The sequence below is a fragment of the Tauraco erythrolophus genome, chromosome 4, assembly GCF_009769465.1.
Source record: "Tauraco erythrolophus isolate bTauEry1 chromosome 4, bTauEry1.pri, whole genome shotgun sequence".
Classification (NCBI taxonomy): domain Eukaryota; kingdom Metazoa; phylum Chordata; class Aves; order Musophagiformes; family Musophagidae; genus Tauraco; species Tauraco erythrolophus.
The window spans coordinates 36871663-36892852 of record NC_141468.1 but is presented as its reverse complement, the minus strand read 5'-3'; the positions used below and the strand labels follow the sequence as shown (position 1 = coordinate 36892852).

The 21190-nt window shown below is 37.7% G+C and overlaps 1 protein-coding gene across 1 annotated transcript; it reads left to right on the top strand.

The window, feature by feature from the left end:
• The first annotated feature begins 53 nt into the window (after nucleotides 1-53).
• RPAP3 (RNA polymerase II associated protein 3) lies at nucleotides 54-20984 on the top strand. The gene is given in 27 exon segments (XM_086609929.1): nucleotides 54-107; nucleotides 2357-2515; nucleotides 4303-4335; nucleotides 4337-4391; nucleotides 4394-4442; nucleotides 4941-5055; nucleotides 6211-6227; nucleotides 6229-6334; nucleotides 6926-7049; nucleotides 7428-7436; nucleotides 7439-7489; nucleotides 8487-8623; nucleotides 10699-10792; nucleotides 10795-10828; nucleotides 12667-12788; nucleotides 13212-13238; nucleotides 13241-13281; nucleotides 13427-13543; nucleotides 15556-15637; nucleotides 15640-15766; nucleotides 16939-17087; nucleotides 17090-17133; nucleotides 17780-17810; nucleotides 17813-17876; nucleotides 19243-19289; nucleotides 19292-19342; nucleotides 20482-20984. Coding segments are annotated over 26 exon segments (1971 nt in total). The 5' UTR covers nucleotides 54-107; nucleotides 2357-2362; the 3' UTR covers nucleotides 20574-20984.
• Nucleotides 20985-21190: the final 206 nt, after the last annotated feature.

Genomic DNA, 21190 nt, shown 5'->3' with positions numbered 1-21190 from the left:
CCGTCCCGCCGCGGGGCCGCCGTGCCGCACTGCATTGTGGGATGAGGCTCGGCCGCGCGGGGAGGGCGTCCGGCGGCGGCGGCAGAAAGAGGCGGGACCCGGTGCAGGTGAGGCTGGACGCGGGGGGTCCGACCTGCAGCGCTGCCGGCTTGATGCTGCCTTTCCGCATCTCGCAGGCGGCCCAGCCGTGCGGGGCGGGAGGCGCTCGCCCTGAAGGGCCCGGTTTGTAGCGGAGAGGCGGGCGGTTGAAGCTCAAGAGGGCTGGCCTGGCCTTGGCCTCGGAGGTCTCTTCAGCGTGAGCCCGGTCTTCCCGCGTCGCGGCCTCGGGGCGGCGGTGCCGCTGGTGCCGGCCTGCCTCCGCGGGCTGTCGGCCAGGCCTCCTGGGTAGTGCAGTCGATGCCTAGTGGAGCCTCTGGGTCAAGGCAGCCCTCGGCGTAGGGTGAGGCAATGCAGGTCCTGGCGTTGAGACTCCAGAAAACCGCCCTTAAAGGGCGTGAGGCCTGTAGCGGAGTCTGCGGTCAGCCCGTGGGCCAGGGAGGGCGTTGCTGAGCTGTGCAGGAGCAAATAGCGTTAGGCTAGAGGGTAACAGGAGCAGGCTTACCTTACACTCTTGTGCAAGGTGCTTTAGAACACAGAAGACAAACAGCCAGGTTTAATATTAGATTTTTCAAGTGTGTAAGAATGTTATTTTAGTCAGGGATACAAGAAGAAAAGTTCAACAGATCGTAGTGTAGTTTCTTGGGTCTTTTGACGCATCCTCGTTCCAGCTACTGTTGGCCAGGGTTGTACTAGGTTGTATGAAATATTTGGTGCGTCCATGCCTAGGTTTTATAGAATTAGCTGGCTGAATACTGTAGGGACAGGTCAGTACGGGGCAACAGTTGTAGGTGGAAAAAAAAAACCCCATAAGACGCACCTAAAGTGGAAATATGATTAAAAATATGCATTCTTGGCTTCACCTAAAGTTTTTGTCCACTTGTTTCAAATAGACCAAATATTCAGAAGATTTGAGAAAAAATATGTTGCTAAGGATAAATGTGTTACCACCTATGTGTAAACTAGAGAGAAGCACAACTGCTGCTGCAGCAGGGCAGCTACTCAGCGGCGTACTCCTGAGGGTGGAAAAACAGTTCTGCTTTGGTAGCATTAGTTAACTAGTAATCATGCAGTGCGTTTTCCCATCTTTTATGGGTATTGTCCATAGTTATAGACAATACATTGTATTGCAGAAATCATTAGCTTCATGTGGCCTGTTATTTTTTTATATTTCTGTGCTGTTAGGTTGTCTTCTTACAGGATGTTAAAAACAAATAAAAAAATCTATTTGTTTTATCCCTTAAAAATTTCATGTGTACCGTCTGTATAATAGCTTGTTTATCCTTATGTGAGGATTGTAACTGACCCTGAAGCACTTTCAGTCAAGAGATTATATTATCAACCATTCATAGCTTTCTTTATCTGAGTTTGTATTTAATTTATCAATAATTACTTAATCATGATTGTTTTCAAAATGTTTGCTTCGTCCTTTCAGCTTTTTGTGCTATGGACTGTACAAACATGGGGTATTTTCTGAATTGTAACCAAAAAATTTTTTAAGGTTTCGTTTTACTTGTGACTTGATGTTTCTGTTTCAATAAAATGTCTTTCACTTCAGACACTAAAATTAAGACAACAAAATTTGTGAAGACTATTAAGCAATAATAATTATTAAATAGTATTTTAGGGACCTGGAGGGCTATAGATGTGTATAAAGATCACATTAAAAGAATATTCTGCACTTGTAATTCACTAGATTTCATAATAAAACACCTCATATGTTTACTCATTGCTGTGCTAAAAACGTGCATATTTAAACGTACTTGTAGGGGCCAAAAGGGCTTTTGCGGGTTGGTTTTTCAGATGTCTTGTTTCTGTTCAGATACAAGGCATGTATATCTTAATTGGGTTTTTTTTTAGTTAAAACTTAAATGTTAATTTGTTAGTTTTCTACATTCTGTTGTCTGGGAAACACTGCAGAAATTGCTTTAAACTAAGATCACCTTGTTATCACTTTCAGGATTTTCATTGACTTGTTGGGCCCTTTACCTTACGCTTAGCCAGGAAAGCATGACTTGTTTGCTCTGATATACTTTGTTTTATCTAAATACAATGGCGTTCCATCATTTTTTCAAAGGCATTTAAATAGTATTTCTTCTTAATCTCTTACTATTTAATGTTCCTACTATGCTATTGGAACAATAATGGCAACTATGCTGTCTCGCATCTAAGTCAGACTTCTTCATTTTGAAGTAGCTAACTTCCTTCTAGTACATACTTTCAAGTTCTGTTTAGAGTGTTTTTCCTTAAAACTTGGCAGGTTACAATGACTGCACCAAATAAAGCACTAGAACTACAGCTGCAAATGAAGCAAAATGCTGAAGAGCTGCAGGATTTCATGAGAGAATTGGAGAGCTGGGAAAAAGATATTAAAGAAGTGGATTCTGAACTAAGGAGACAGAGTGGTGTCCCAGAAGAGGTAAAAATCACAAGTCCAGTGTCAATGTTAACCCAAGTACTCATAATGTGATAGTGTTTTACAATAATTACTTTTGCTTCAGCAAAATTACATGTGTTGACTTAAAATATCTGAATAGAAGATATGAGCTAATCCAGCTGACTTGTTCCTCATCTGAAGTAGACCAAAGATTCCTCTGTAAACTGCTCCACCAACAGAGCTGTAGCGTCTGGAGGTATTGGGACCAGAAAATTTTTAATTAGTTCCAGGTAGATCTAGGAGAGTATTTCTGTCTGCAGTTTCAGTATTACTTATTTATTGCTGACTTGTAATGTATTGATGTTATTCTTCAGTGATACTCTGCAGAGGGTTGTCTTCTAAAACTTAACTTTGAGTCATATGTGTAATATTTGCTATTATTATGTATTGAAAGATTCATAGATTCATAGATTTCTAGGTTGGAAAAGACCTCAGAGATCATCGAGTCCAACCATCCCTAATCCCCATTAAACCATATCCTCAAGTAGCTCATCCACCCTATTCTTAAACACATCCAGGGATGGGGACTCAACCACCTCCCTGGGCAGCCTATTCCAGTGGCTGACAACCCTTTCAGAGAAGAAATACTTCCTAACATCCAACCTGAATCTCCCCTGACTAAGCTTATGCCCATTTCCTCTTGTTCTATCACCCATCACTAATGTAAAGAGCCCTTCCCCTAACTCCCCATCATCTTTTCTCAAGTATTTATAGGCCGTAATCAGGTCTCCCCTCAGCCTCCTCTTCTCCAGGCTAAACAGCCCCAACTCCCTCAGCCGCTCCTCATAAGTTTTATTTTCCAGCCCCTTGACCAGTTTGGTCGCCCTTCTTTGGACTCGCTCCAGGAGCTCAATATCTCTCTTAAAGTGAGGGGCCCAGAACTGGACACAATATTCCAGGTGCGGCCTCACCAGTGCCGAGTACAGGGGCAGGATCACTTCCCTGCTCCTGCTGGTCACACTATTCTTGATACACGCCAGTATCCCATTGGCCTTTTTGGCCACCTGGCACACTGCTGGCTCATATCAAGCCGGTAGTCAACCAACACCCCCAGGTCCTTCTCCGCCAGGCAGCTCTCCAGCCACTCCTCCCCGAGCCTGTAGCGATGCTTGGGGTTTTTATACCCCAAGTGAAGGACTCTGCACTTGGCCTTATTAAAGCTCATGCCATTGGCCTCAGCCCAACGATCCAGTCTGTTCAAATCCCTCTGAAGGGCCTCCCTACCCTCGAGCAGATCAACACAGCCTCCCAGCTTGGTGTCGTCCGCAAATTTACTGAGGGTACATTCAATCCCCCTCATCCAGGTCATTGATAAATATGTTAAACAGAACTGGACCCAGCACTGAGCCCTGGGGAACCCCACTGGTGACCGGCCTCCAGCCGGATTTAGCCCCATTTACCACCACTCTTTGGGCCCGGCCATCCAGCCAGTTTTTAACCCAAAGGAGGGGGTGTGCCTATCCAGGCCAGCAGTTACCAGTTTCTCCACCAGAACACTATGAGAAACTGTATCAAAGGCTTTACTGAGGTCTAGGAAAACTACATCCACAGCCCTTCCCTCGTCAACCAGGCGGGTCACCCTGTCATAGAAGATTTATACTTACTGTCCTTAGTGGTTTTGTAGAGTTCCTGAGAACAGCTTCTGTGAGGAATTTCTAAAATAAAACTAGCCAGTAGATAGATGCTATACCTGGATGTAGGTACTATTGATTCTTCAATACAAGTACTTCCACACATCTATTTTATAACAATTACCTATTTCAATTTAGAATTTGCCACCAATTCGAAACAAGGCTTTTAAGAAAAAAGAAGAAAAGCAAAAGTAAAGTCCCTTCAAAGATAACCACGGAGGGAAACAAGAAAACAAGATCAAGTCTTATGATTATGAAGCATGGGGAAAACTTGATGTGTGAGTCAGAATATTTGCTTGTTAAGTTAGTCTTGTCCCCAGTTGATTCTCTCTTAAATAAGATTTTGTTATAGTGCTGAGAGTTCAGTCCACAAGTCAGTATCTGAATGTTGAATACTGTACGAACATAGAAAGTAACTTTCTTCCAAAAAGATCGTGTGTTGAAAATTTGGAATATTGAGAAAAACTTGAGTTTTCTATTGACTGTGATCTCATTCAGCAGGTTGAATTTGACTTTAAGGAGAAAAAAAAAAAAAAAGATTTAACGATAGGTCTATTAAACATCATAATTCTAGTAGAATATAAGACTAAACACAGCTGCCGTATTAGAGGATAGTTCTACACTTCTGAAGTGTGGAACACTCCTTAGTAGAGAGGACTTGAGCAGTAGAGGTTTTTAAAATACACTACTAATTCTCCTAAAGTCCTACTTGTATTATTTTGCACTGTTAAATTTAATGAAGGTAATAGTTTATTTTATCTGATTTCAGGATAAATACTTGAAGAACTTGATAAAGAAGATAGTACTCATGATTCTGTATCTCCAGAATCGGACTCTGAAGAAGATGGAATTCGTATAGATGCAGCAAAGGCTCTTGCAGAGAAGGAAAAGGTTATAGCATTATAAATGTTGTTATTTGCAAAGTGGCAATTTAAATGAAGGAGCGTTTGTAGTTTCTTCTGTCCACTGAGACGACGTTACTGGTGGGAGAATTGCCCATTTGAAATTTTTCATGTCTATTTTCCTGCCCATTATTCCAAAATAGAAAATTGTCACTGCATTTCTTCTCATCACTGAGCACAGCAAAGCCTGTCAGACTCTACTTAATATACGTTTGTGATGATTGACGTGTTGGTGGCTTTTTGCTTTGAGAAGCTGGATTGCTGTTTAGAATTACTATATGGATTGAACTGGTGTTTACCTGAACACAAGGTCTGAATGCCTCAAACTAAATCCCTAAGAATTTAAGATTAGTCCCTTTACAAGGCCAGTACGTCTGGGAATGATGAGTGAAACTTTTATGTCTTCCTTGCCTTGGTAATGGCAAGTTGGTACCTGTTCAGTTTTGCCTTATTTTTTGCAAGTAGAATACAGCAAGACCTATTGATAGGCTAAGTTGCATAGCAGCTTCTGTGGCTCTGAGAAACTTCTTTGTTTACAAACAGTTGCCTAATGCCATCTATCAGTCCATACTTTTTTTCCAGTAGAGTTCTTAGGTTTTTTTTTTATCATCTGCATGGGTGACATCTGCCTTCTTTCCCTGCTGCTTTGGAAATTCCGTGGTGTATGATCTATAGTCTACACTGAGAAGTCGAGATGTCTTTGGCCATTATCATCTTGGCTGCAGTGAAGCAGTTGAGGGCACATAGGATAAGAGTCGTGTCCCAAAGGACACCGAAATGAGAATACATACCTTCGAAAGCAAAGATGCCAATCTAATTACTAAAAACTCAAAAAAAACTTCAGTAATTCTCTATGGCAATTTAAGCAGCTATGTATGTGCTTGTTGTAGGTTTCTGGAAAGGACAGAGATATTGAAAATCAGTATATAATAAAAACCTCTTATTGCATAAACCGAGAGAAATATTTAATGTGGGATACTTAGAATATTTAGCTAAATGTTTCACAGTAAAGCAGTATTTTGAGATATTAAACAAAAACGTCTGAGCATTCTAAAATACAAGCTTTGAGGTTTTTTACCAAAAAGTAGTAATATGTCTTATCCATGTACAGTAATTTGCTAATAAGACTTTCTTCTATTCACAGGGTAATACTACTTTAAACAGGGAATTTTGATGAAGCTATAAAATGCTACACTAGAGGGATGCATTCTGATCCATACAATCCAGTATTGCCCACAAACAGAGCATCAGCTTTTTATAGAATGAAAAGTAAGAGTTGTGTAAGTCCTTAATATTTTCTTCTTTGAAGTGCTCCCTTCAGACTTCTTGTCTGGTTTTAAGTCTTAATTATATTATTTATCATGCTGTAATACAGTCTGTGTAAGACTGCTGTTGGAACCTACTTTGCAGTTTCAAATTAAAATAGAAATTGCCAGGATAAGGAATTCGTAGTCTCTCTCATCTTTTTTTTCCCTCTCTGCTTTCATGCTGGAAGTTCACTATCTTCTGTGTTACAGTGTAAGACTTCAAAAAAGGAGAGAGAAAGTTTGCTATCTAGTTTGCCTTTCAGATTCAGTGAGCTCTATTTCTAAGGCTTTAATTTGTTTTGGGAGAAGAAGGCGTGTAGGAGAGTTGGTTATTCCTTCTGTTGCAGTAGCGATTGTAGGCCTGTGTTTTCCTTTCCTCTTTTAATGTGTTCTGAATTGAGAGATGTTTAAATACTTGTTCTGTGCCCCTTCTGAAGCATGTAAGATTTCCACTTTAGAGACAACTTGTAAAGCTTCAGAGTAAGCTAACTTGCTGAAGCTTTGGGTTTTGTTACCTAGATGTGTCCAAACTAACTCATTCATATTTTTGATAGGTTTTCTGTTGCAGAATCTGACTGCAATTTAGCACTTGCATTAGATAAAAATTACACCAAGGCTTATGCCAGAAGAGGGGCTGCTCGCTTCGCTTTGAAAAATCTTCAAGGTGCTAAAGAAGGTGGGTCTTTTAAAAATTTAAAAATTCTTTCCTTAAAATACATACAAACTGTTCCTCTATCTCCTTGATCCAAACTCGTGCAATTTGCTTGTTTGGTTTAGGAATTTAATTTTGATTTGCTGTAAACAAATTGAATACCATATTGCATGTTTTCTGACAAGGTAAAATTCAAGCAGCAAGTCTAAATGATTACTGTAGATACTAGTAGTTGTAGAATAATTCAGCTTTAAATATCTTCAAATAATGTGTTCTCTGTAATATCTCAGGCTTTTTAGGTAACTACAAAAAGGTTTATCTCAAAAAACTGCTCTTATTTTATGCTGTGGTTAATCTACCCTGTAGATTCTACTGAAACATTGTTTTCTGATCTTCTGATAGATTATGAAAAGTTTTAGAGCTGGATGCAAACAACTTTGAAGCAAAAAATGAACTGAAGAAAATTTGAGCAGGTAATAAGATTAATAGACCCTAACATAATTAATGCACCCTATTCAGTTGTATCTATATCAACTTACAACAAGAACTGAAACAACAAAATCTCATGTGATTTTTCTGACGTTTGAAGTTCACTGAGGTCAAAATTGAGTTTCTTCTAGATTAACTAGTGTGTATGCAAACATCAGTGTAATGATGAGTCGGCAGACTAAAACTGGATGTGTGCACCAGTATCTGTGTTTTTTTAAAAGAGCATAGAATCTTTAATAAAAGATTTAAAAAAAATTTTAAAATCATTTTGCAAGGTCTGTGTTTTTTAAAAGGTCCTCCCTAAGATTTTTTTTCTTCTTCCTGTGTTAATGTTTTTTTTCGGTCATGCTTAGTATTTGGTACAACGTAGCACTACATATGAGAGCACCTGTGTGTTCTTTTGTCTGTGAGGCTGGGCTGCTAACCTTGTGCTAACCCACCAATTGCAGTGGTCTATCAAACGAGAAAGTAGGTTTAAGCCTAGCAGAATATAATACTCTTCTGCATGTCCCTTTCATGACAGGGAGAGAATGCTGATTATGATGACCTTAGTAATTATAAGCTCACCTGTCATTACTGTGTGAATATACTTAAACCTCTTTGACTGCAGTTTTGAGAGTGCTTGAAAAATTTATTTTCAGAATGAAGACCCAAAGTTTCCTGTAATTCAAGAAATAAATGATTTGTGAATTGGAATATATATAGGCAGATTCCATGGGTTATTTTACGTTGTGCTTCAGAAATTACGTAGTCTTTATTTACCAAAGAATATTGTAACTCGCAGTATCTCATAGAAATACATTTTTGAGAACAGTTTAGAATGATCTTTTCAATTTGTGTTCAACTTAAGACATAGGCACTTCCGTTAAAATGCTTGACAGATTTTTGCATCTTAAAAGTTTAGAAGTTATCATGATTTATGTTCTGAAAATGTGTAAGTGAGGGATATAGTTACTGATGAAAAAAATACATTTTTGCAGGCTCTGTCATCAAAAAGTTCAGAACAGAAAGAGTTTGAAGATGTGGCCAGACCAGAATTAACAGATGAGGAGAAGAAGCGTATTGAAGACCAGCAGCTCAAGCAGAAGGCTATTACAGAAAAAGATCTGGTAAGTCAGATTCTGGTGGAACAGCAGAGAACCAGCAAACAAAGTGTTGTGTTGTGCTATTAGCTATGCAAATGTGTAAATTAAACTTGATACTGTCTTGAACTTTGCAAATAAAATGTCTTTGGTGTAACCTTAATTGTTTCCATTTTGGGCTCTCTAGAGATGGGAGGGGGACAGTGAGTTCCGTTCGGACTCTTCTGGAGGAATAATTGTACAAGGTAGCTTTTACAGCCCAAATTGTACATGATAAATTTCAAATATGTAGTAAGATAAGTAAAAGTCCAATTGTATTTTACAAAGATTTCATTTTTCCAGTATTGTATGATATGCATCTTAACCCCTGCTTCTCCAAGTAGAGTTGTGGACTATTTCTTTTGCTTTCAAACCTCTGATTACAAAAGTTACAAAAAGAACTTGAGGTAGTGCAGACAATCATGACAATAAAACATATTTCTGGATTCATGGTCTTGAGTTATAGTTGGCTTATTGATTTCTGACTCCTCCCCACTGTTGCAATTAAGAAAAAACATTGTCAACTGAAACTAATTTTCTTTTTGTTCTCTTACCTAGCTATTTAACTTCTGACTTTTATCAATATTCGAGTTTCCTATACTGGTTGTAAGAGGTAATCAGTAGAAAAAGAATGAAAGCGTACATTAAGCAGGTAAAAGGAACAAAAGTTTGAAGAGACCATAGAAAAGAAATTTCAATCTAGTGCAGTATTTCTTTGGTAGCAGAATTGACTCACTGTGGGCCTGTTCCTGGCAACATGGATTGTGTCATGTCTGAACTGTGGTCTTCCCTTTTTTTGCCAGTGAGTAGAGTAGTAGCAGAGAAGGTGACACATGACTTTATATTGATTTTGAGGAGCAGAAGATAATTTTAGTCTCTTGGAAACAAAGTATGTAATTTTGTTGTATGGAGTGTTAACTAGAAAGTAACGGCAACGTGTGGGCCTAAGTAGTATTTGAGGATAACAATTTCATGGATTGTCGTGGGTTAGGCTGACCCTCCCACACAGCCGGTCACTCCCCCTCCCCCGCCCCCAGGAATGAGGGAGAGAATTAAAGGATAAACGGGAAACCCGGGGGTTGAGATAAGAACAATTTAATACAGATGATTTAATACACAGCGTAGATGCTCACCACCCCCTCGTATGCGAAGCCCGTCTCGTCCCGAAGCTGCAATCCTGGACGAACGCGAGGGGCAGAGAGAGAGAGATAGTACTCCGAGAGTGGGAGTACTGGGGGAGAGAGAGAGAGAGAGAAAGAAAGAAAAACAATAGAGCAAAAGCGCAGCAAGCGCAAAAGAGCAAAAGCGGCAAAAGAGCCAAAGCGCAAAAGCCCTTCTGTCCGGCTGACCCTCACTTTATACTGGGCATGACGCTGCATGATGGAATACTAATTGGCCAGTTTGGCCCTCAATCTTAAGTTCCACCACAAATCACAAGGGGAATCGTGTCCCCCTTATCCCGCCGTGTTTCTGCACTCCGGCACACTGAAAAGTCCTTGGGGTTTCACGTCCAACCACAAACATCAACTTGCTATCAGCATTCTTCTCAGAGCGAGCCTCTGAGTAAAACCAAAACACGGAGCTCTTCTAGCTGCTAAAAAGAAGAGCTAACCTGGTCCCAGCTAAAACTGGGACATGGATGTAGCAGGGTAAAGATGGATTTGTGCAGCACAGGAAGTCGTTGTGAAGGCAAATTGTAAAGATTCAGCTTTGTTCAGCTAGTGTTTAAATTCAGGAGGTGCAGTATGGATTGTACTGCACACCAAGAGTAAAGAAAAATCTGAAGTTATACTTAACAAGTCTGCGCTTAAACTGTGCATGTAGCAAAGTTGTTTGTTTGGGTTTTTTTTTGTCCTTGAAGTGCTAGACAAAATCAAGATTTTTTTTGTGGTCTGCCTCCGAGCTTAGATATGAAGAAACATGCCATAAGTATCTGCCCTGATGTCGGTGTTCTTTGTGACCCATCTTCTTCATATTGTGACCTTGTCTACTAGAAAGGGTAAGAAAAACTCGTTGCACTTCATCTTTCTCAACGCTGTTTTTTTCTAACCTAAATGTTACAGGGTAATGGTTACTTCAAAGAAGGAAAGTACGAGGCTGCAGTAGAGTGTTATACCCGCGGCATTGCAGCAGATGGCACCAATGCGCTTCTGCCGGCCACAGAGCCATGGCCTACCTAAAGATGACAAGTAAGTGGGATTGATTGCATGTGGTATGCTGTTTCTTTGTTGTGAACTAGACGGAAGAATGATCCAGTAGATTTTCACTCAAGATTAGTTACTGTCACTCCTAATTCTTTTTAGAATTCAGTATAGAATAAATCGTATTGAAAACAGTAAGGGAGAGAGGAGACCTCATATGTGTGATGTACTATGCGTTTCATAGGAAGGAATTATGAGACAATAAAAGAGCATCATATGAAATTACAGTTTCTTAAGTCATTCTTTTTTGTGTGTAAAAATTCTAGATACTCACATTTTCAAAGAACCTGCCCAAAGCTTTTTGTCTTTTTGTCTATAAAACCCAGCCAGCTAGTAAGTGTTTCACTGCAAAAAGAGTGGATTATAACTTCTGACTTCGAAGGGAATGGATAGGAGTTTTTTCTGGAAATTGTTATTTTTAAAATAACTCCACTAATGGAGACACGTATGTGAAGTTGTTTTTTTTTTTAATTAAGTTTATTCAAATAATCAAGTAACAGTAGGAAATGCATGCTTCTAGCAATGAGAGAAATTCCATGTGCCATTTTTAAGTCTGAATTTTTTTTGCCTCCCTGATGGTACGGTAGCTTAAACCTTTTGAACTGGTAGCTTGAGAAGCAGACTGCTGAACGTTTGTGTGGATCATCTGTTCTAACGTCATGTGGCTGGGTATCTGTAGCGGACAATACATTGATCTCCAATGATGAAATTATAAACCAGGTTGCACAGGTGGTATCTCTTACACATTTGTAATTTAGTACTGAAGCCACAGAGGACATTGTAATGCAAATAATGTTCTCAGAGAATCAGAGGAAGTGATAACTTTAATTGAAGGACCAAGCAAGAAAATCGATTCTGTGTGATAAATCAGTGTATCATCCGTCTTTACATTTCAAAGAGAACCAAACATAAAATGCAACAGAAGCTCATTGGTATTATTGTAAACCTTCTAATATAACTAAATATAACTGGGATGAGGAAATTTGATCTTACAATGGAGCAAATGACTTTAATGCAAGGATATACCAACTTCTCATTCTTGAAATAGTTAAGGTCAATTCACAGAAAATTCAGATGTAGAGAAAGTTATTCCCTGAAAGGAAGTTGTAGGGAGATGGGGGTCGTCTCTTCTCCCACGTTATGAATAACAGGACGAGAGGGAATGACCTCAGTTACGCCAGGGGAAATTTAGGTTAGAGATCAGGAGAAATTTCTTTACAGAGAGGATTGTGAAGTATTGGAACAGGCTGCCCAGGGAGGTGGTGGAGTCCCCATCCCTGGAGGGTTTAAAAACCATGTGGATTTGGTGTTGAGGAACATGGTTTAGGGACCCTGACAATGCAGGGTGAATGGTTGAACTCGATGATCTTGAGGGTCTCTTCCAACCAAATAATTCTATGATTCATATATGTTTGCTTCTCCTTGTATTTTTTCCTTGTTTGTTTGTAATAGTATTTCTAGTTTTCAGAAGTACAAAGCTATGACACAGACTTTCATTTTAAGGTTATGCCGTGTTTAAAGTGGACTGTGCTTTGACTATCTTTAAGCATTTATTGTCACAGAGGAAGTGAATTTCTCTGTCATGATAAAAAAAGTCATCAGGATATCATGAGATACCAAAGATTTGGCTGAAATTTCAAGGTGCTGAGAAATCATGTTTTATATATTTACTTCTAGTTTACGTTTTAGCTCAGTAGTGTGTGTTTTTTATATATATATATGGGTATTAAGATCTGTCCTTATACCTTAATTGTTTTGAGTAGCTCTGTCTCTTTTTGGGTTGAAGCTGCATCTTGAACTGATTATAATTTTGTACTACTCTTTGCTGAGATATGAAGAGGCAGAGAATGACTGTACGCAAGCTCTGCTATTAGATGCCTCCTATTCTAAAGCCTTTGCCAGAAGAGGAGCTGCCAGAGTTGCTCTTGGAAAGCTAAAAGAAGCTGTGGAAGGTTATGACTTTGAACTAGCCTAAATGTGATAGATCGGAAATGAGTATAAGGACAGCCTGACTTTTTTCTTAATCTTTTAACAGCAATTAAATCAATTGCTGACTAATTGAGGTTATCAGTGGAAAAGTTAAGAATGATGGGGTTTTGTTGTGTTTCGTTGGATATGTGTAAACCTTATGTGTTTGTATCCACATGTTTAGAAGACAGTTTTGTGTGAAATTATAACTATTGTTGCTTATCATAAGTAGTAAGAAATAGTTTGAAAAATGTGTTTAAAAACTAGATCATGATATAAGCATAAGGATGACTTATCTGCCTTTAATTATTTTAGAGCTATGGAAAGAAAATAGAAGGTTTAAAAATTTGCTGGAGTACTTCGTAACTTGAAATGTCTACAGTTTTCATATGTTGTTTTTCACTTAGATTTTGAAGCTGTTCTGAAGCTGGAACCTGAAATAAACAAGCAATAAATGAACTCACTAAAATAAGAAATGTATGTATACTTGTGTTTTGTGGGGGTTTTTTTTGTAAGTCTGGTAGTAATAGCATTTTCATTCTTTTATTATGTAATTTTTAACATATCCTGTAATTATTCCTCAAACTTTTCATCTTTTGGGCAACTTACCATTTTTTTTCAGGAATTAGCTGAGAAAGAACAGTGGACTCATCAAGAATATCCTGCAGTTTTGATAAAAGAAAATGAAATCAAAAATATAGTGAAAGTGATTGAAAATCCTTTACACCTGAAATCTATGGTAAGTTGTTTTGTTTGGCGAGTTGCTTTCTATATGGTAGGAAAAGTAGAGCTTAAAACTAAAGTCCCTTTTTGCTTGTTTATGTAGACTAACTCCTGATACATCTATCTTGCCTATGGAAAGCCTAAAATTTACAGGCTTACTCTTGCTGTTTTTTTAAGAACATAGCTTCAGCATTTCCATGTATGCAATAGTAGCGGTGCTGTAAGCATTCAGCCTATAGTATCACACTCGGGAAACATGGCATGTGCGTCTGTCTGTAATATGAAAAGGGGAGGCAACCCACAACCTTATCCTGGGTCCATAGGTGAGGTTGCAGTTTGAGAGTAAAAGGGAGGCAGTTGACTGCTCTGATTGCAAACTTGAGGAAAGCTCTGGGTAAACTTCTTTTCATCTGCTATTTACAGTTTCTATAGCAGCTGTAGTGGTAACAAGAGGTGTCCTACCCGTGTCATTGCTGGTGTCACCTCGGGCTACTGCAAGAGCTTGGAGCCTGTGTTTCATCCCCTTAAACTCATATCATACCTATGAAAAAGTATGATAATGCAGAGTAAGATCAGCTTTTTTAATGTATTAGGTGTCCCCTTGCAGTACATTTAATCTTTATTCAGCAGTGAGTTGTGTAAATACAAGGCATGCTTACGTTTTGTATGGAGTGTAGTGTTCTGCTCTTGATGATTTCAAAATGGTTTTTTACCTCCATTAAATATATAATTCAGATGGATAGTTTAGTAGAAAATATGTGATTATTTTGATCTTTTGGGGGGCAGGCAGGGAAGTATTATGTGCTCTCCATAACCAGATACAATATTCCTTTAAACCTAAATTAATTTGTTATGAAGTAGCTGAAATACTATAGTCACTTATTTTAAGTTTTCAGTTTGGCTGCTGAAGTAAATGAAGACACTAGGTTGATTGTTTTTTCCTTGTTATTCTGTTAAGGTAGAACAAGTATAGATGAAGCATCTGTGCTTTTAGTACTGCCCAAGGATTGTAGAGAGTGCTGTAATTTTGTTGCATATCCACCAGGCAGCCTCCCAGCTTAGCACGTGATGAGATGGTGTATTCATAGAATCATAGAATGGTTAGGGCTGGAAGGGACCTTCAAAGGTCCATCTGGTCCAACCCCCTGCAAAGCAGGGGTGTATTGTCAAAGCAAACCATGTATTGTCTGTCAATACACTAGCAAGACAGGTTTTTTTGGCATGACTTAAAGCGGTTTGCAACTGCACTGAAGACTTATGATGGGATTGTGTTAGAGTTGGACAGAGAAATCTGCCATTTCTACAGGTCTAATTGCTGAGTGTGTTAGTCGTGTGTATTTTTCATCTGTATTTCTAGAGTATGTTCAGGAAATGAAATTCCAAAGTAAAAAGTGATGAATTTCTCTCCACTCCTCCACTAAATGGTGCTTGTATGTAAGACCTGTGAAGGTGGTGCTAGGTGATGGTCAAAAATAACAACAATCTTGCAGAGATAAACAAGCTGAAGCATTTTAGTTAGCATGGCCTCTAATGCTGGAATTAATTACCTTATGATGTATGTAATTTGGTGAACCAACAGGGCTGAGTTACAGGTATTTGTCATCTCAAAAGTTTAAGATCAGGGTCAAGGCCTATGTTGCTGAATACTCACTTATTTAGCTAAATTGCAAAACTTGGCCGGATATGGTAGTCCTTCCCCATTCAGTTTCAGTAGGTGAAAAAAAGTAATCTTTTTTTTTCCTCTTTTTTACTGGGAAAATGCAGATTTTGAGATCTTCTAGAGTAAGGATATACAGGTTTATGAGAGTAAAAGCAATAAAATAATCATATAAGGCTTCCCATAGAACATCGTAAGGTTTCCTTTTTTTGCCATTTATCTTTATTGAAAGTGTCTTCCATGTGCACCACTAGAGACAAAGCTGGTTATCATGAGATTATTTTAAATTAAACACAGCTGCTTATCTGAGGCCTGTATATACACTGATGTTGGGGCTGACACACATGACATGAGGTATGTGTTCTGTTTAGAAGCCTTTGCAAAGAATAGCCATTGAAGAAGTCGATGATGACACACCAAATAATGATTTGCCCAGCACTGCTTCTTTAGTCAATACTGGAGGAATTCAATGAATGTTAAACAACAGAGAATCTAGATCAAGATTGATCAGTCGACTACAATGGACATTCCAAAAGCAAAGCACTTGAAAATAGAAGAAATCAGTGATACATCACCACTACAGTAAGTATAAAAATTCTGTTTCTCTTATAAAAGGTAAATGTAGTTGCAATGTAATCTTCATTTTCAGATTTCTATGTGTGGCGAGATATCAAACCTATTTTGGAGAATTTGAATTAAAAAGAAAATACTGAAAGAAACTACAGTTTTTACACATCTGCCTCTTTGATCAACATGTGATTGAGACAAGTATGATCTGTTTAGTGTCAAATGGAAAACTAATCTTATTCTTATATTTAAATATAAAGAAATTCATGATATTTTCCTGTATACCATACTCTCTTCCTTGTGCACTTCATCTTCTCTATCTGTGATTTGTTTGTAATGTTTTAGAGTAGATTTTTGAGCAGAGTTCAAACATTCTTTGGAATGAAAAGGAGCAGAGGAGAGCATCGCCACTCCTTCCTCTGCTGAGCAGACAGTCAATAACTTCAGGTTCACTCAAAGTTCCCAAGTTCCACTGTGTTAGCTAGGCAAACTCAAGTCTGGCTGATTGAAACTAGACTGAAGTATAGAAGCCACTATCCAAATTTTATCCCTGCTAAGTGCTGAAACTCTACTGGTTGTCTGCTGCATCAACATCATCTCATTCTGTTAATAGTAAATACTTTTATTGGGAATTCTGATTGAAGAATTTCTATAAGAATCACCCTCCCACACCTACCTTTTCCAGCTTGGTCAGATGGATTTACTGTGAAGTGTTGAAGAAAGAAGGATATTTCTTAGCCATTTTAATAACTTTTGAAAAATAAATGGACTTAACTGAGAAATTGTAGGACAAAAAAATAGCTCTGCCATAATCAGTGTTGAAAACTGATTTGTTCATTTGACGTGAATATGGTTTTGCATCATGAGATTGCAGAAAGTGTAGGATGTTTTTCCTCAGCGGTGTATGTACCATAAAATGCAGTTATTTCCAGAAACCAAGTAGAGAAAGGCTGAGTATATTTGTAAGTATTTGCAGATGCATTTTGTTTTGTTTTTCAGAAAAGTTGATCCAATGTAAAGCTTCCACAATTTGAAGGGTGTTTTTAGATACCCACTTAAACTGAATACATTATCTTTTAAAATTGGATAGAGTTTTAGCTTTTAATGAATTGAGAGATCTCCAATTAGGTCTTAGTGGAGGATTTCTTAAATGCTTCTTGATTATGTGTTTTCAAATCTCTCTGCAGGCTTCCTGCCAGTGTGAAAGGAATTTCGTCAGTGATGCCTCCATCTTTCCTGTGAACAAACCGAGAGAAAAAGAACCCAAAAGGTTCCTTTAGCTCTGCTTCTCCAGTCCCTGCCATTCCTGCAAATTCTTTCCAGCTTGAGTCTGACTTCAGAAGTTGAAAGACTGCCCAGAAAATATGTACTTGTACCTGAAGGTATGAAATGTAGTTGTGATTGACAGTGCTTGGACAGTTTCTTCAGCTGATGTTGAAGAAACCGCACAAACTTAGGTGGAAAACGGTGGCTGTGTTTTGAGTGTCTTAACAGTGTACAGTAGTCCCTGTCTTTAATTTGCGTTCACAATAATACTAAGTAGTTTGATCCACATTTGAGTATTTCTCCTCTTGTGCCTGACTTTTGCTTACCTCACTTTGAGTACAGTCTCTGCATAATCTTTCAAACACAGGCTCTGATTCTGTAAAGACTTAATACATTAGTACCATGTTAAATTCTAATTTTTCAAATGAATGCTTCTAGGGTAATTAGGAATAGCAACATTCTTATTTTTTTTAAACTGAACAAAAGCTTGAAACACATCAATCTACTTATGTGTACTTCTGCTTATATATATTTTGCCAAAAAGAATTGCTTACAATCGTTTTAAAGAAGTTAGTGATCAACATCACAAAAAAGATCAAAATTAATGTTCAAGGTCAAACAGTGCATGTGATTTGTTTTTCTTTTTTTTTGCTTTCATGCATTTCGACATTGTCCAAGACATCCTAAACCTCATTTCTAGATCTCATGACTCACCTATATATTTTTTCTGAAAAATAACACTTTTTTTCTAATTTTCCAAAGCAAATAGAGCCTGCGCTTTATCCAAAACTGTTCAGAAATCCTTAGATCCAGACTTGTTTAACCAAATACTGAAAATTCTGCATGATTTCTACATTGAGTAAGTTTAACTCCTCCTTTGTTTTACATTGCTATTGCTATTCTGGGGGGTGTTTTGTTTTTTTTTTTTTCTCCCAGCCTCACTCTTGGGCTTAAAAAATTGTTTCCAGCATGCAGCATTACATGAGCATGATGCAATAATTGGAATGACTCAGTTGTTCCTTCTTAAGAAATTAACACATCTTAAAAAAATCAAATAGAAAAAAGGTAAAGAAATAAATAGCTTTTACTCTGTTTTTGAATTCAGTTCTGCTAAATAGCATCAGAAACTGAATATTAGACTGTACGAAATAATTTTTGTACATATTACTAGGTATGTTATCACATATAATTGCACAATATTGGCTTTCTATATTAACTTTCTAAAGTGAAGATATACAGAGAGTTTCATTCTTGTGCAATGCTTGTTGTGATGCATTCTGACTTTTAATTAGCTGCTAGCATTTTATAGTAGCCTGTCGTAAATGTGTATTGAAGCTAAAGTTCTGATAAGACAGGACCTAACAATTCTTTTTGAAATTTCTATCCATGCTGCCTTTTGAGTCTTAAAGCTCGTTTTGCCTGTCAGAGGCAGCGTACCGCTTCTCTGAATTAGTCTGTCTGAGAGCACACACTCAGAATGTGTTTAGGATGTTGTTTTATGGAGAAAAGCAAATGTAAATCAGTGTTAATCTTCCTTCAGTTTCTTTAAAAGTAAATTTCCATCATGTGGGTGAAACATGACATCTTGCGAGATACGGTCCTACATTTGGTGGTATGACATAGAAAGGCGAGGAAGTTGACATTGTTTGCAGTAAAGTAAAAGAACGTTTCTTCTGGAGGGGGACAGGACAAGTTATGAAAGAAAAGTAGTATTTGTTGTTAGTATTTGTGACAGACAGTGCCTGTTTACTGTTGACCAGAAGAATGTAAAATAAAATGCCATGTACGAATTTTCTGTATGGATTAAAAATGGTGGCAACTGTAATGTGGGTGCTTTTTGAGCTGTCTTTGACCACAGATGCTACTCTCCCTCACACACCCCCATATGGATAAAAATGGTACCATTATGGCAAGTTGTAAGCATTAAATCATATAATAGCTATTCTGTACATGTGCAGCAGTCAGTTTGCATCAGTGTAGGGTTTTATACTTCTTCACTATTGCTCTGTATCAGAATGATACTTGCATAAAGATTTCTGGATGTTGACTTTTTGCTTCATGCATGGAAGAATGAACAGGAAAGATGAGACAGGCAGGGAATATGAAAGAGACAGAAAAGAATTCCATTGGTCCTTTAATTTCTTGTTCCTGAAGTCTTTAATATTGCTTGCAGCTACTTTCTAATAAACAGTAGTTATTTTTATATTTCTAATAATCTTCCTCAGGAAAGAGGAGCCGTCGCTCATCCTTGAAATCCTCCAGAGGCTATCTGAATTAAAAGATTTGATATGGCAGTAATGTTTATGTCGGGCTCAGAGAAAAAAGGTAAGTAATCCGGTAGTGTCTTTTTAGACTTCATTTGTGATAGTGCAGAATCTAGCAAGAAATATGTAAAATCTAGTGCTATTCTTGTTGTTTGTTCCATGTAATAATTGTTAAGATTAGTTAGTTGTCTAGCTTTTTGATTGTTTTAGAAGTTAATGTGAATGTCATGTAATTTTTCTTAATCTTTTGATCCTTTATTAATTGTTAAGACTTGAAACACTACAGCCAAATCCTCTTGTTTTTATCCATAATACCACTGCATTTAGTCTGATAAAGTAAGCTTCACTAGTATTTCAGTCTGTAGCTGGTAATGTTACAAATTTATGAATTTGTATGAAATCTTGTATCTGAAATGCAAGGTATCCAAATCTTACATCTGAAACGCAAGATATCCCAAATTACACTGTTCCCACAATTTACGACCATTTCTTGGCAATCCTGACTTTACTGTTGGCAAAAAGAATGCAAATGTCTCTAACCACTCAGCCTGGTCATCTGTTCCTGTTCTTGAGGCATCACTTCAATTAGTTTGCAATCCAGGTTGACATTGGCTTGAGTTCATGGTTTATAAAGTAAGGTTTGTCTCAAACATTTTCTTTATTTAGCACACCAGACAGACTATGTAACAGTGAGACACTTACAAGCAAAACATTTTTTGTGGGGCCAAATAATGTCAAAATTGCTATCTACAGCTGAGTTTGACTAATAACCATTATACTTTCCAAATTTTGATATGTCAGTCCCCTTAAAATAAAATGACTTGTTGACTTACTGAAATGCAAGTAAATTCCTCTTAGGAATTGCATTCATGCCTTTAACCTGATGTAAGCTTTATCTGCCATCTGGCATTAACTTTTATTAATGACATAGTGCCAAGATAGTAAACAAAAATAAAAGCTGTCTGTTTGTTGTGAGCATTATATACCTATTTAAGGAAGTGTTTTTAGGCAGCTCCTGGGCATTAAAACAAAGTGAGAGCTTCCCTTTGCTACTTCTTTCATCCTCTTAGTAGTTCTAAAATTTGCTCGTATTTCAAGTATATAATCCAACCCTTACTCTCACTGAGGAAAGAATTGGACTAATTTACCTTGAGTGTGAATCACAAAAATAACAGTTTATGTTGGGATTTTCTTTTACAGTTACACAGATGTTGTTCAGTCACGTGAAGCACATGGGATTGAAAGATACTTCTGTTGAAGAACTGGAGAAGAGATATGGCATTTTCTCTTAGTGAGATGATGTGTAAATTTCTGTTTCTGCACTTCTTTCATGTGGAAATCATCTGAAAAAGCCTATAAAGACTGGAATTTTGTTGCTTTTGTATAAGTAATGAAAAGCTTACACTTGCTTTAGCCAAATGGCAAGTGCCTGAAGAGATAATTATGTAGTTCTGCAGGTACATTTTCTTTCCAGCACCTGAAACAATACAGATCTACATTGTCTTCAGTGGAATCTGTTTGTCTAAAAGCTAATTGGGCAGATTGGCATTCAGGATTTGGACTGTAGATAGAGGATCTTTATTAAAAGGAAAAAAAAATATTTATAAACATGTCTTTGGTAAGAATCAAATGGTGTATATTACAAATGTGCATGTTTTTTATTTAGAAAATAAACTGAATGTTGAATTGAAGATACTAAATTTTTAAGGGATTTTTTTTAAGATACCTAAATCATTCATCTCTAAGGATACACCACATCAGAACATGTAATATGCAAAGCCAACATGAGATATGATGGCCAAAAATTTGCAAAGTTCTTTTACCTGAGTTTACCCAAAAAGCTGAGTTTTAGCATTGACAGCTGAGATATTCCTGTGAACCTCAACTGTAATTGCCGAATAGAAGGAAG